General features: G+C 37.9%; 1 protein-coding gene across 2 annotated transcripts in view; it reads right to left on the reverse strand.

Annotated features, from left to right (window-relative positions):
* Positions 1–1,233: 1,233 nt before the first annotated feature.
* The window catches only part of vps50 (VPS50 EARP/GARPII complex subunit), a 154,719-nt gene continuing 141,171 nt past the window's right edge, over positions 1,234–14,781 (reverse strand). For both annotated transcript variants that reach the window (XM_065291989.1, XM_065291982.1), the window contains 3 exons: positions 9,293–9,414; positions 5,033–5,222; positions 1,234–2,127 (listed from right to left, as the gene is read on the reverse strand). In XM_065291989.1, coding sequence (XP_065148061.1) covers positions 2,008–2,127; positions 5,033–5,222; positions 9,293–9,414 — 432 coding nt within the window. In that variant the 3' untranslated portion in view covers positions 1,234–2,007. The remainder of the gene's footprint in view (positions 2,128–5,032; positions 5,223–9,292; positions 9,415–14,781) is intronic.

The raw sequence follows: 14,781 nt of genomic DNA on the forward strand, positions 1-14,781 counted from the left end.
CCCAAAAAAATCCTAACGGTGCATCCCTAGTTAAAATCATTCAAATTAAAAGAAATAAACATTTGAAATATATCAGTCGGTGTGTAACGAATATAATATAATATACAAGTTTTACTTTTTGAATGGAATTAGAAAATTAATCAGTTTTTTGATGATATTCTAATTATATGACCTGCACCTGTATATGTGTTAATGTTCAACACTGAATAGATTCTGCTATTGGTATCGGCTGAATTAATTGCATTACTTCTTTGGTTTACATTATTAATACCCTCACCAAAACGTCTAGGGAAAATCAATACAGTGCTGCTTTACAGTTGAATTTATTAATATCTCAATCACTTTATTTCCACTTCATGATTAATTACTGTCTATGGTTTTTATGAATGCGCGAGTGACGATGTTAGCGTACGCATTCTCTCGGTTGATCCTCGGCTCGAGAGCACACAATGGTTTCCAGACGTTCAGATAACGTGCCCTCTATCTCCATCCACCCAGGCCATTAAAAAAACATAAAACGCCTCTCACTCACGATGATTCATGCCAAAATCAATACATACTCTACATCCTAAACAGCCATTTAAGCTGCAGCACAACAGGAGAAGGGAGCCAATTAATTAGTGCCAAAGCTTTACTCGCTATACAGGATTAAAGGCTACAATAGTATGCATAGAAATCCTGAAGGGTAATGTGTCATTGAACAGAATTATTACAAAATTCAGGATTTGTAAAATATGCTGATTATGTGTAAGCAATCTGCAATTACTGATCTTATCATTTGTATTATAATAAGCAGATATACTTGCACAAAAAAAAAAAAAACGTGACATACATGTAGCATACTAAAATTTCAAACGTATGCTACTAAGGAACACAGCAATGAGGCTCTAAATATGTCCAGCAGGCTTTATAAATGGCTTTATCTTCTGCTGACTGCGCTATGAAGGGTCCTGAGGGGGCTCGAGCCCCAAGCTCGCTTCTAACCGAAAAGATTAGGATGATAAACCCAAGCATGCTCAGGGACTCAGACCAGTGACTTCATCAGAAAAAAATCCATTGAGAGCAGAGTTGAGGTTCAGTCAAGCTCCATATGAGGCTTCAATATACTTATACATCAAAATGCCATTCACTATTCACAATCTAGTGAAGAATATCGGAGAAAAAAAAGAGAGAAACTGAGCGAAATAAGGTGAACTGAAGGTCCAACATAACCCACAAAAAACTCATACAGTATTCAAATAAGAACATTAGTGTATTCATTTTACGACATTGCCTTTAACTTGGTACACAGAATATTATTACACTTTTAGTAATGTTTTGTTTCTGAAAGCAGCACAACACAAAGCAACATACAGTATAGTAATTCGGCGAGCGATATACAGTTCATACATTTCAGACGTACTGTATCTGAAACAGATAATCCAAAATGGCAACATGTACAGTATCATTTTTAACAGAAAGGTCCATGGAGTGGTTTTCAAAGTTGTATTGACAGACATTTTCACATAATATTTGACGACACTACAACAAGTCTCTGGGATAAACCACGTTTCTACAAGTGTCATAAATTACAAAATCGATGAAAGTAAGTTGCAGTGTGGGATTCTTGTGTGACAGGGCGAGACCGGTGACACATCTATAAGCAAGAGCAGCCTGTCAAAGCAAGACATATTGTGAAGTACATGCGTTTCCTATACAATACCAAAGAATGAGAGATGTGTCTCAATGTCATTTTATAAAGACTCATGCTAAACAAGCTATTAAATCTATAGTAATGAATATGGACTTTCGCTAAAGAAACCCTATGACAGCTCATGAGTCATTCATTACGGTTGTCATTCGAATGATACTGGTACCACTTTTCATTGCATTCATTTGCATTCACAGCATGTCCTGCTTACACTCCTAATAAAACGTAAACAGAAACAGCAAACGTTGAAATGATTAAACGTGAGCTGGACGAAGTGGGAGTAACAGTGTAGGTGCTTTTGTTGAGATGGAAGATATTTATCGTTTTGGTCGGTCAATGTCATCGATAGCTGCGAGGAGCTTCTGTCTCGCCTTCTTGTTGATGTGGGACCCGAGGCAGACGTTGACCAAGTTAGTCAGCTGCTTCATTGAATACTCCTGGACACAGAAAATTAAAATACATCTCTGTTAGAGACATCCTTTGCATCAGTGCTTTAAACCGACAGCTTACAACGGACTGTGAAAATCATTTGCATTTTTTAATGAGGAATTTAGCTGTGTCTCAAGAAACCTAGGCAGCATTTTTAAGCACGTTTGGAACGAGGCTGCTGAATACGCTTTGAGACACAGACACTGCCATAGTTTTAAAGGACTATCAGTTAATGCTAGATGATAATGTACACACTGCAATTTCAATGAGCTTTTCATATGGCCATTGAGTTCGCCAAATTAGATTTTATTTTTAATGCTATTAGATGATATCCATATCACATTTCAAGTATGTACAACACAAGTATGTGTTATTTAATAGCCTTGTGATTTTAACTTAAGCAGTAAAACAGTGTTATGAGTCTGAAAGGCCAAGATACATTGTAAACTCCACTAAAAAATTTGTTTGCAAGCTCACCTAAAAATAAAAAAATATTAAAATATGAAAAATGCTATACATGTATTTTTTTAACAATATTATCAAACTGTGTATGTATTTAGCATGTACAGTATGCATGTAAATACTGCTGTTTATTACAACACACTTGAAGCTGGACCACAAAACCAGTTATATGTAGCACGGGTATATTTGTAGCAATAGCAAACAATACATTGTATTTGTCAAAATTATAGATTCTTTTATGCCAAAAATCATTAGGATAATAAAGGGGACATATTTTGTTTAAGTGCTATAATTGGGTCCCCAGTGCTTTTATCAACCTAGAAAATGTGTAAAAGAACAACCCAGTAACATAGTTTTGATAAACCATTCTCTGCAAGCATGTGAAAAAATAGGCTCCCCTTGTGATGTCAGAAGGGGATAATACTGCCCCTTAATCTGCACTATCCAATCACAGCACTGCCATTTAGGGCAGAGATCAGCTCATTTGCAATTAAAAGGACACACCCATAAACGGCACAATTTTGCTCACACCTACAAGTGGCAATTTTAACATGTTATAATAAATTATCTATATGATATTTTGAGCTAAAACTTCACATATGTAAACCAAAGATTTATTTGAGATTTTAATAAAAAGTCTTGTGTTAAAAATGTCCTCTTTAAGTAAAGATCACGTTCCATGAAGATATTCTGTAAATTTCCAACCATACAGTAAATATATCAAAATGTCTTTATCATTAGTAATATGTGTTGCTAAGGACTTTATTCGGACAATATTAAAGGCGATTTTCTCAATATTTAAATTTTTTTACACACTCAGATTTCAGATTTTCAAATAGTTGTATAGGCAAATATTGCCCTATCCTAACAAACCATACATCAATGGAAAGCTTATTTATTGTTCAGATTATGTATGAATCTCAATTTTAAAATGAATTGACAGGTTATGACATTCAGGGTCACATATGTGATTACACAGCTAAGTCATGTTTGGGTAATTTACGGTTTACTAAAAAAACTTTATGATTGACAATGGGCCTTGAATTATTTGTTCAAATATTAGTTGAATTATTCATTGAATTATACCACGGGCCTGTTAAATGCTTTATTCTGATTGGCTGAGAAATGTTCTATGGGTGTTGATAATTTTTTTGTAAACCGCACACCTAACCTGTCAAATGTTTTAAAAATAGGCCCCAGAGGTGCGTTTCCCTAAAGCACCGTTTACCAACTACTGTCGATAGTTTCGCCGTTACTGACAAAGTTCAACGATTTGGTGTTTCCCGAAACAAATATTTACAAGCTGCATCACAAACGTGTGTGGTTTGAATGACAGCTCCTCACCTGTGGTTAGAAGCATAGTTTTTTGTTGTTATAATATGTAGACTAACGTTGATCATGCTTTTGAACAAAATAAGCAAAAAACATGTAGTGCATTCTATATCCATCATTCTAAATATATATATATATATATATATATGAAAAATATTTTACGTCTTTAAGTTTGTAAACAGAATTAAAGCGCTGCATTTGAAAACTGCGCATGTGTGCAGACTTACGAGCTTTAAGACCCTGGGGAATCCCTGTGAGAAGTGACGTAAGAGGAAACTTGCGCATGAATTAAATATCTTAAAAAAAACAACAACAGATAACTAAACCACGATAACAAAATCAGTCATCCGGTGCAAAATACGTTATTGACAGCAGTAATCTGACATTAAATCGACTTGCACAGATTAATTAGTACTTCACCTCCCACGTGACATCATCAGCTATGTTGTTGAACCAACATGGTTCAAACGATGAATGTGCTACAAAGTTACTATGCTTTCGAGAAACAGTCTTGACAAGGTAGTTAGTTTCTGCAACTATGCATCGTACTTCGGTGGTTCAGCAGCGAATTACGTCATTGTACAGGAAACGCGTTTGTGGTAACCGTGGTATAAGCGGAATAATTGACTACAATACACCTGCAGTGGAACCTTGGGTATGCATTATTTTCGAATAATTCAATGGCCTGTTGTCAATTATTTTGTACATAATGCACACAAAGTGGTAATGCACCACAGGTGTTCATTATTAATTTTAAATAATTCAAAGGACTGGAGTCAATTATTCCGCTTATAAAACATTCAACATGTTACCACAAACATCGCTCTGGTGCCTTTTTTTAAGACATCTGACAGGTCAGGTGTGCATTTCACAGAAAAATAATCAATACCCATAAAACATTTCTCAACCATTTTAAATAAAGCATTTAACAGGCATGTGCTATAAATCTTTAATATTGACTGAGTAAAGCCATGACAAAGATAGAAATCAATTTTTTTTTACAGTATTACATTACGAGATGTTCGCCTGTATTTCACAGATAGGGTCATACATTATACTATTGATGTGCCTTAATATAGATGGAGCTTTTATTGTGTCGTTCACTGCCTGCAATCTTACCCTGTGGTTTTTGATGAACTGCTCCATGTCGTTCTCAGTTAGGTAGTATGCTTTGATATAGGTCTCTACAAACTCTTTATCTGGAACTGGCCTGAGGTCTGTGAGTTTCTCCAGCTTCATCAGGAACTGCTGGAAGTCCAGCTGCATTAGCGCACGTCCTTCATTACTGCATTTCTTCACATTAGCGTAGCTGGCAGACAGCAGAGGAGAAGAGACGTGAGTGAGACAGATGCGGGGTGTCCATGAAGTGTTGACAGCGCACAAAACATTAATTGTGGGAACAGCCTGAGGTAAAGTGTCTGGCTCAAGGGTGATATTTATCCTATAGTTCACAGGTCACCTTGTACCCAAACTCTGAGTGAACCTTCAACTTATTACTCTAGCTTATTTATCTAGACAGACAGAGAGAGACGGACACACAGAGAGAGGCAGAAAGAGTCACCCTGCAACCTTCAACTGATTAAACAAGCTTATTTATCTAGACAGACAGACTGACCAAGAGAAAGACAGAAAGAGAGAGAGAGAAAGACCAATTCGAGAGAGAGAGATAGAGAGAGAGATGGATGGATGAGGTATGGATAGATTATTTAATAAATGTGAATGCAATTAGTTAATATTAGACAGACTGAGGGATATGACACAACTCATCCTTGACAGTTAAGAGGCACCAAACGCTGAGGGCCATTTCTGGTCAAACGCAACCATCACTTGTCATTCGTACGGTCACCCATTCATTTGTACATCTCGTGGGTCTGAGCTACACACGTGGGGCCCAGCATTCATCACAACAGTCGATTTACACTGTGGTCGCATCCAAGGCAAACAAGTAGCCACGCAGAGTTCAGCGATGTTGACACCCCTGTTTACTTTTTGGCTGACAGCACTGTAATTACTTTCTGTGAGGAAAAGGATATTGCAGGGCCTGTCGAGTGTTTCCAGTCGATTCATGTTTTTCCCAGCCTCCGCCCCTCACCTGTCACACTCCGGTTGATGGGTGGGGGCGATAAGAAACGCACCTCAGCACCACTCTGACTGCTCACAGGCACAATGGCTAATATTGGCACCTTACGTGAATAAAAACAAAGATGTGATCCTGGCTATAAAGATTTTTAAGCTGAAACTCGAGCCTAAAGTAAACTTCTGCCAGTGTGAGGTCAATAGCAGAATGTGCACTAGTTACCTGCATGCAGGTGTCTCTGTATTTGGAATTAAAATAAAATTGTGCTGGTTATTTGACTGAATGCACTACAGTATAAGGGGGCCACGAGGTAGTAGTGTGCACTGTCACAAAAAAAAAAAAACTGGCAGGCACCGCCTACTATTGGCTACAAAAACTATGTTCAGAAACCTTTGGGTGACGTCACAGACACTACGTCCATCTTTTTTTTACAGTCTATGGTTAACCCTAATATAAGTGCGCCCTAAGGTGCAAAGGGGTACTTTTTGAAATGGTACTGCCCAGTGACAGCTAGAGACCTTTTTTATTCAGACAGTGTTTAAAAGTTAACACATACAGTACATACAGTTAACAATAGCAGTAAAAGCTTGTTATCATAGGGGAACTATTTTAACTGCTATATAGCACCTACAGCATAAAGCACCTATGAAGAACCATCCGGGGGAGATATAGGTGCTATATTGCACTTTAAATGGTTCCCCTATGATTATGAGTCAGTGAACCACTTTTAGTGCTATTGAGCACCATTTGTGTGTACATCTAAAGCTAGAGGCAAAGATATTCAGGTAGAGGCCACTTCATAACTTTTGATGTGGCATTAATGTGTTGGCATAGTCTGACATTGGCATTTTCTCTTTGATTAACATTTAACAACTCATAAAATGACTGAAATAAGTCAATCTAAATAAATATAGTCTAACTTAAACAGCCTTAATAATGCTGAACCTGAAAACTTGCTGTGCAGACTAAAACAAAACTGTTCAAATGATGTAAGTATCAGAGAGGCAATGCTGCCAGAACGTTCAAAAAAGGCTATTATAGCTTGACACAGATGACTCTATTTAACTTCAAATGCTCTTTTTATCCCAAAAGTGTTCATAGCCATTTTCAACCAAGTCACCCTTGACTTTATGATGTAGGTATACTGTACAGCTGGATCCTGCCAGAAGGTGTTTGGTTATGCAGCATTATATAGCATTTATTTGTTTTGTCTTCCAACTGTACTGTTTTTGTCTCACGGTGGTACTGTAGACCATGTCATTTCTGGACCAACAGCCTTTGCTCCTCCATTACTTAAATAAATTCCCTAACCATAGACTAATCCCCTACAATCAGACAGAAAGATACAGTACATTGAAGACCCTATTACAACCCTACAATCTAACTGGTTAACTGCAATGCTGTTCCAGAAACGATATTGATCCAGGAACATGTCCTACTTGGGTAAATCGCTTTAGGCCCTCAGGGTGTGCAAGTATCTGTCCTCTTGGGTCTTTGGGATTGAACAATACAGGAAGGTTGTGTATATAGAAGGCTTCCTCAGATATACCAGGAACATACGGCAATCAAGGTGGTTAAATGCCCATTGCGGATGAGGACCATCTGTATGGATGACAATATAATTCCATCACTGGACTTCTCAGCTGTTTTATCCAAAGCCTGTTTACCTTGACAATCTCTGGAACCTGCATGTGCATCTTACAAGCTAGGCTATATAAACTATTAATAGCTCAAGGAACAAAAAATCTGATTTCGTACTTCTAAAGCGAGGCATTGCTTCTACAGGCTATGATAGAAAACCTCTCTGATGTACACAAAACTCGTGTCAAATGCAGATCTCCATAACACCGCGGAGGTGACAGGCTCCTCAGCATTTCCCCGAGCACGAAACACAGATTGTTCGCATACTGAACATAATGCGCTGGTATAGGTAAAAATGATAGAAAGACAACAGCTCCCTGGAGAGGACGCGAGGCCTCGTAGCTGCTCATCGCACTACGCCTGCAAATGTTCCTATCGTTCATTTTCTTAGCATGAGGAAACCGGCTCTCGCCTAATGACAAGCAGATGCTAGCTAAAAGTGGAAACGGGAAAGAAAAATAAATTTGAAGAAATTCAAATGACCTTGATGGATTCATCTACGAAGCTTTGGAAATAAAATGAGAAAAGGCATTCTGCTCATGGCATTTGATGAATCCTTACAAAGCTAATGCATCTCTGTGTACGCCTAAGGAATGAGGCAAAACTCCTCCGCATAAATGCACTGATGAAAGGTGTGCCAAACACAAGATTGATGAGGCAGCTGAAATTTTTCTTGCCGTTGCTTTAAATCAAACATTGCACGGGTGAAATTTTGTATACTATCCCCTAAAACTCAAGTGATGAATACATATTTTAGCCACAAATAGAAAAGGGCGTACATTCATTGAATCAAGGTGTGTAGATTATAACTCGTTTAGTGTAGATGTGTCTGCTTTTGAATGATGTGAGGCACATTGATCTACATCTATACTGAATATCCAATCCATATATTTATACAGTATAGATGCTAAATAATCCATGTACAAACGACTCGACCCAAGGCCAAACCCAGCACAGATCTCTCCAATATAAACCCCACAGAGAAAGGGTGGAGAGAAGGAAGCCACTTTTAAGAAAGAATAACATTAGGTCAAGCCTTGAATTCTGTAGATGTCATTTGAAATAAAAGTTCGTGGTCTGAGGAGGCAAAACTTGAGCTCCTTGACCCGAAAGCAGCATGCTGTGTTTGGCAAAAAAATCATGTTATACAAAGCCTGCTGGCAAGATCAAGCTCTGGGGCCACTTTTTAACAAAAAGGGAATTCTGTGTGGCGAGACAAATCCTTGAGGAGAAACTGATTGGGGGGTACGGCTGCAAACTTAAAAAATAAAGAAATGAACGTTCTTAAAAAATGGATAAAGGTAAAGGCTTGAGATAAATTAGTTGCGTTTCCTCAGGAGATTTGCAGGTTTAATATAAACATTAAAAAGAGTGGTAGAGAGCCTCTCTCTGTAGTAATACCCACTTCCATTAATACAACCACTTACTGCAGTATTGACAGAGTAATATAAGGTGCTTTGCTCTGCCCGTTGCTGCCCAACCCAGAGGGCCCAAAATTAATCAGTATTTATCTGTATGTGACCCAGCTGTAAGCTATTTTATTGTTTAGGAAAGAATGGAGTACTTGTTCCAGCAAAAACACTGTGTGGTAGGGAATTTATCTACAGTATGCAGGTGGTCCGATATACAGTACATTTGGATCAGGTAAATAGAGTACCTACCCCTCCACTAATGTCCTGTTGGCCAGACGGATACAGTGCTCCCATAAGACATTGGACACTGGCAGAGGAATCCGAACTATTTTCGAAACATCTCCAAGTCTCTGGTTGAACTTCTCAAACTCCTGCAGAAAAAAAAACATTTAGAGAAATGTGTTAGTATGCAGCATATTTGTCCAACTGGCACAACCTACTGTGAGCCAAATCAAGTGGCACAAGCTAATTTATCTTGTTTTTCATCTCGATTATGGGCAGTACATCTTTTTAGACACACATATTATTTAAAAAATAATGAAGAAATGTGCTTATTTAATTGACCAATCAATCTTAAAGTTGTCATATAAAAATTAAATATTGTGGTTTCTTTTTTACAAATGACTTATCTGTGATCTTAATTATTTTAAAAAATTAATGTGCCCTCATAATCTTCAATCAGAAACGCTAATCTCCTCCACCTACTCGAAATGATCTCTCTTTACTTCACAGGAATGACTCTAGGGCGGGCCCCGGGAAAAGATCGCAGCGATTGGCAATTAATATGACCCAACCCTTAACGATCCAATCAGTTCTGCTGTACCTTTTTTTTCTCATTTCAGAAGCCGTTTCACTTAGAATTTAGATATACGTCACAATGGGGAAAATAAGACAATAGATACGTCTGTTTCATGGCGACTTTAAGGAAGCAAGGTATAGTTAGGACAACTTGCAACACACTTTGGTCAATACAGGACATTTTGTTTATTCAAAAAAGCCCCAGCATCACTTGTCTTGAAATTAATTGTTGAAAAGGCAGAAATTTATTACACAAGTGAAGCTTTGATCGATGTAGCAATGGTGATTTAAAAGAGGATAAACTGCACAAAATCAACAGTATGAAAGAGCATCATAAAAATGTGGACAGCGCATTAAAATCCCCTGTGAACTCCATGCATCACTTGATTCATCGTCTTTAAAAACCTACTGCGCAACATATTAACTCTTTTTAAAAAACCTGCCAGCCAGCACCAGCATTTTTTGTGATTTTCACAGAAGTTTAATGCATTCCAGAAAATGTTCTTCTACCATACAATATATCAAGTGAAAAAAAAACCTCTGCTTTTAAACAAAAAAAGTGTTTCATCCTACATTCATTTGTTTTCTTTTTACTACTAAAGAGAAAATTCTTCCCTGCCAATGACGTGTTTTTTTGGCAATCCGTATTTCCCAACTTATAAAACTCGGAATTATTCCCTTTGGGCAAACAGTTCAAACTCTGTGTATGTTCTCTATCAAAAGTCCCTTCACAAAAACAATTATCTCAGCTTTTTGCCCAAACAATTTTGTCTTTTTGAAGAAACCTTACAATATTTGAGAGGTGACAAAAAAAGTTTTTCTGAAAGCAGAGGATCTGTTCTTTCATTTGATATGTTGTATGTTTATTTATTTAAAGAAGAACATTTTCTAGAAGGCATTAAACCTTTGTGAAAATAATAAAAATGCTGGTGCTGGCTGACAACTTTTAAAAAAAAATGCTGGTGGGGAAAGAGTTAATTGACTAGTCAGTTTGTGTATCAGCCAACAGTCGCCTCCTACTGTATTGAATGGTGCACCGGATGGTGTTGGAACCATCTGGATGAGGTGTCATACACAGACAAAATATTTTTTACCTTAGTACGCTGCAGAAATGCTAACAAATCTGCGAACTAATTACAAAATCGAAAAAGTGGAGACAGCAAAAACATCTATAAATATTTCATTTTTTTCGACCTTCAAGATTTGCTATCCCAAACCTCCCTTCAGCACATATGTTCAGATAAAGCTATGCCACGTACATAATCTGTGCCGTACAATCTGGCTGCTCATGAAGGTGTTGATTCAGCTGCGCTTAAGCCCATTTTTCTTTCACTTGTGACAGGAAAACACACCCATAACTTTCTTAACACTCTGACATATGGTTTATTCAAAAGCCAAGGATTACATGTACCGTGTATTTGCACCTTGAATGTTGATGCAAAGCCAGAAGCACTAAAAATGCTGCGAGCTGTCTGGGTTATTTTCCTGCATTTAACCCTTCTTTACTCATTTTTAAAATATCCACTTTAGTTTATAACTTAGATACATGGGTTTAATAAGAACAGAAAAGAGACAAAAATCTGCCTTTTGTTTCAAGGTTCAATTAAAATTTATAGACCCTACAAGAGACAACCCGCATGAGAAAGTAATCACGGATGAGATTAATGCTCTTAGTCATTCTGACAAGTATTCATGCAAATGTTGTGCGGATTTTGATTTCCAACAAGAAAAACAGGCTCACTGTAAAGAAATACAGTGATGTGGTTAAAAACACATGGACAGCTACAGTAACTCACTGTACTGTATATCCTAAAGCATTACTATGTCAGTCCTGAGGTCATAAATACTGCTTCATCAATGATTAACAATAACAATCTATCTTTAAGGAATATTTTACCTAAAGTCTTTTTACTCAGCACCATGTCTTTTTAAACCTGTATGACCTTTTCTGTAAAACACAATAGGAGTATTGCAAAATGTGTTTATTTTCAATCTAATGAAAGTGAATGGTGATCATGTGTTGGTGTAGCCCAATTAGTAGAGCACTTTGTTAGTAGCGCAAAGGTTGTGGGTTAACACATTTTAAAAAGATTAGGGCTCTGCGATATTGACCAAATTCATGCCTTTGTACTTTTGGTATGAATGGCGATTTTCAACAAAGTGGAATAAATGTGAAATGTCTCAATTACCTTTATTAAAGGGATAGTTCACCCAAAAATGTAAATTTTGTCATCATTTACTCATTCTCATGTTGTTACAATACTGAATAAATATCTTTGTTCTGATGAACACAAAGAAAAGTATTTTGAGAACGTTTGCAACCAAACCGATCAGAAACCCCGTTGACTTCCATAGTAGGACAAAAGAATACTATGGGAGTCAATGGGGCTTCTGATTGATTTGGTTACAAACATTTCTCAAAATATCTTTCTTTGTGTTCATCAAAACAAAGATATTTACTCAGGATGTAACAAAATTAAAGTGAGTAAATGATGACAGAATTTTAATTTTTAGGTGAACTATTGCTTTAAAACAGTGTATGATAAATTCAAAGACAGGGTTTTTCTTACAGTTTGAGAATACACAGCTGCACAACATGTGAGCTGGTTGAAAAGCTTATGTCTGACCCCAGTGTACATTTCTGCCAGAGCTTCTGTTGCAAAGGAGGGTCATATCAGACCATACTGTACCAATAGACGGTATCCTGGTAGGAAAAATATTGATATATTACCAAAACTTATGCTGCGTTCACACCAGCTGTGGTAGAGGGCACGCAGGGCGAATGAGGCGTTTCTCATTTGCGTGTCTAGTTTGCGCGAATTCAGCACGAATTCAGCATCTGGTGCGGTATGGCGAATGGTGCTTTTTGTGCATTTAGCGTTTGACGTGAATTTGCGGCTGAACTTTGGTGGATTTTCGCGCTGCGTTAACCAATCAGGAGCCTGCTTACTGCTGTGGCGACAGCCTCACCCAGACTCACTCATTCAACATGGAGAAACGCCTTTATATTGTCCGTGAGCAGTCACCCGAAGCTATACGACACAAGTTCTTACTTCTATAAAGACAGGAATAAACTCAAATAAACGCTTGGAAGAGTGTCAGTGAGGAAATTGGGCAACCTTTTAAGTAGTAAACACACATTTCACTTTTAAGTCACGTGACCTGCAGCATTTCCGCCATTTTTTATTCTATTTTCCCCCTATAGTACGGTGACCAAATACAAACCGGTAACTCTCTCGATAAATGCACGTTCAACATCAGCCATCTTGCAAACAGAAAACCGAATTAGTGCTGTCACTTTTTATTCGATATTCGAATATGCATTCGAACATGACGTGAAATATCCGTATTCGAACTATTAATAAACCATCCGGTTTTTAAAATGCCATGTGTGGTGCATTTTTTACAGTAACACCTCGTAATAGGAAGGAGGCTGAGAGTAAGACCAACGACAGCAACTGTGCGCACGAGAGGGAATCAAATGGGACCAAAATGAACCTCATGTGCATGTCAAGATAGAATTATAGTTTGTATATAAAATGGCATATTGTTTATAGTGTTAAGTATTATAGCAGAATAAAAATAGGTGTTAAAACGTTCGCATTAGGAAATTAGCATGTATGAAGATAATTTCATCATTTTTACAATGCAATGTAAACTTTATATTAAACAACAACAGCATTCGTCTTGTAAACGGATTTGAAATGATCATGTGCTGACTGCTGCGCGTCACATTGAGGACAGAGTCAAGTGAGATCTGCTTAACTCATCTATAAGTTTAATTTCATCTCAAGTATCAAAGGGTTTGTGCTCTCTATCATTAAAAACGGGTAAGCAAACAGGACGCGCAGGGTTAATGTACTTGTGAATGACGGCTCACAAACGCGCGGGATAGGCTTTGTATGTGTGCTTTTTGTCAATGAGATTACTTCTCACAAACACGCTCAAGCCCGGGATATGTGTGCTTGTCAATGACGGGCATTAAATCCGTCGAATTCCGCTGAGTTTTCTGCCGAAATCTGCGGGCGCGAATTCCGTTTGCGTCTGCCTATATACTCCTGCTGCTATTTAAGTTCTCACGTTATTGTTTGTAACTGTTCTGAATCGTTTTTTCTATATATATAAGTTTGTTATTCATAAGTTGAAAACCTGCTGTTTCAAACATTAAGTAAAAAAGTAATTCAGACAACCCTGTTTATGACTGTCACTGTTAATAATTTTGTGATTCAATCTCCATTACGGTGTTTTTTTATGCGCACGGGGGGGGGGGGGGTTTGCTAGATATTCGAATATATTCGGATACATTGCATGATATTCGAAATCCGTTCGAATTTGATTTTTCCCAAAAGTGACAGCCCTAAACCGAATAGCACTTGCCCCTCCCACAAGATGTGGATTTCGCCTCTGACGCGCGTCAAACCCTTTTTTCCACGCGCCTACTTCACTTCACTCAGTATAATTTTTTTACATGATAAAAAATGTCATATCATGATACCAATGATATAGCGACGTGATGACGTATGGTGCTTTTACGTTCCCAAAGTCACTTTGGGAAAAAACATTTGCCAAAAAAATAACTGTTAATCACTGACTTCGGTTCATACTGTATGGCTTCAGTGGACTTGGAATATGTAATATTTAACATGTATGCATTTGGCAAACGCTTTTCACATAATTTAAGCAATACTAGGGATGCACCGAATCCAGGATTCGGATTCGGCCGAATACTGGGCTTTTTGAAGGGGTTCGGGTTCGGCCGAATCCTAGATTTTTTTTCCACCAAACCGAATCCTAGGCTTGCGCTACGCTGGTCGCCGTCACGCGGCCGTTGATTACACACATCAGGTGCTGACGTGGAGATAAGTTTTTTCTTTCGGTGAGCCTTAGGGGCGGTTCACATTTCGCGGACGCACCTGGAAAAAGAGCGTGTCGCACCGCAT

The sequence above is a fragment of the Paramisgurnus dabryanus genome, chromosome 19 (genome assembly GCF_030506205.2).
Source record: "Paramisgurnus dabryanus chromosome 19, PD_genome_1.1, whole genome shotgun sequence".
NCBI lineage: Eukaryota > Metazoa > Chordata > Actinopteri > Cypriniformes > Cobitidae > Paramisgurnus > Paramisgurnus dabryanus.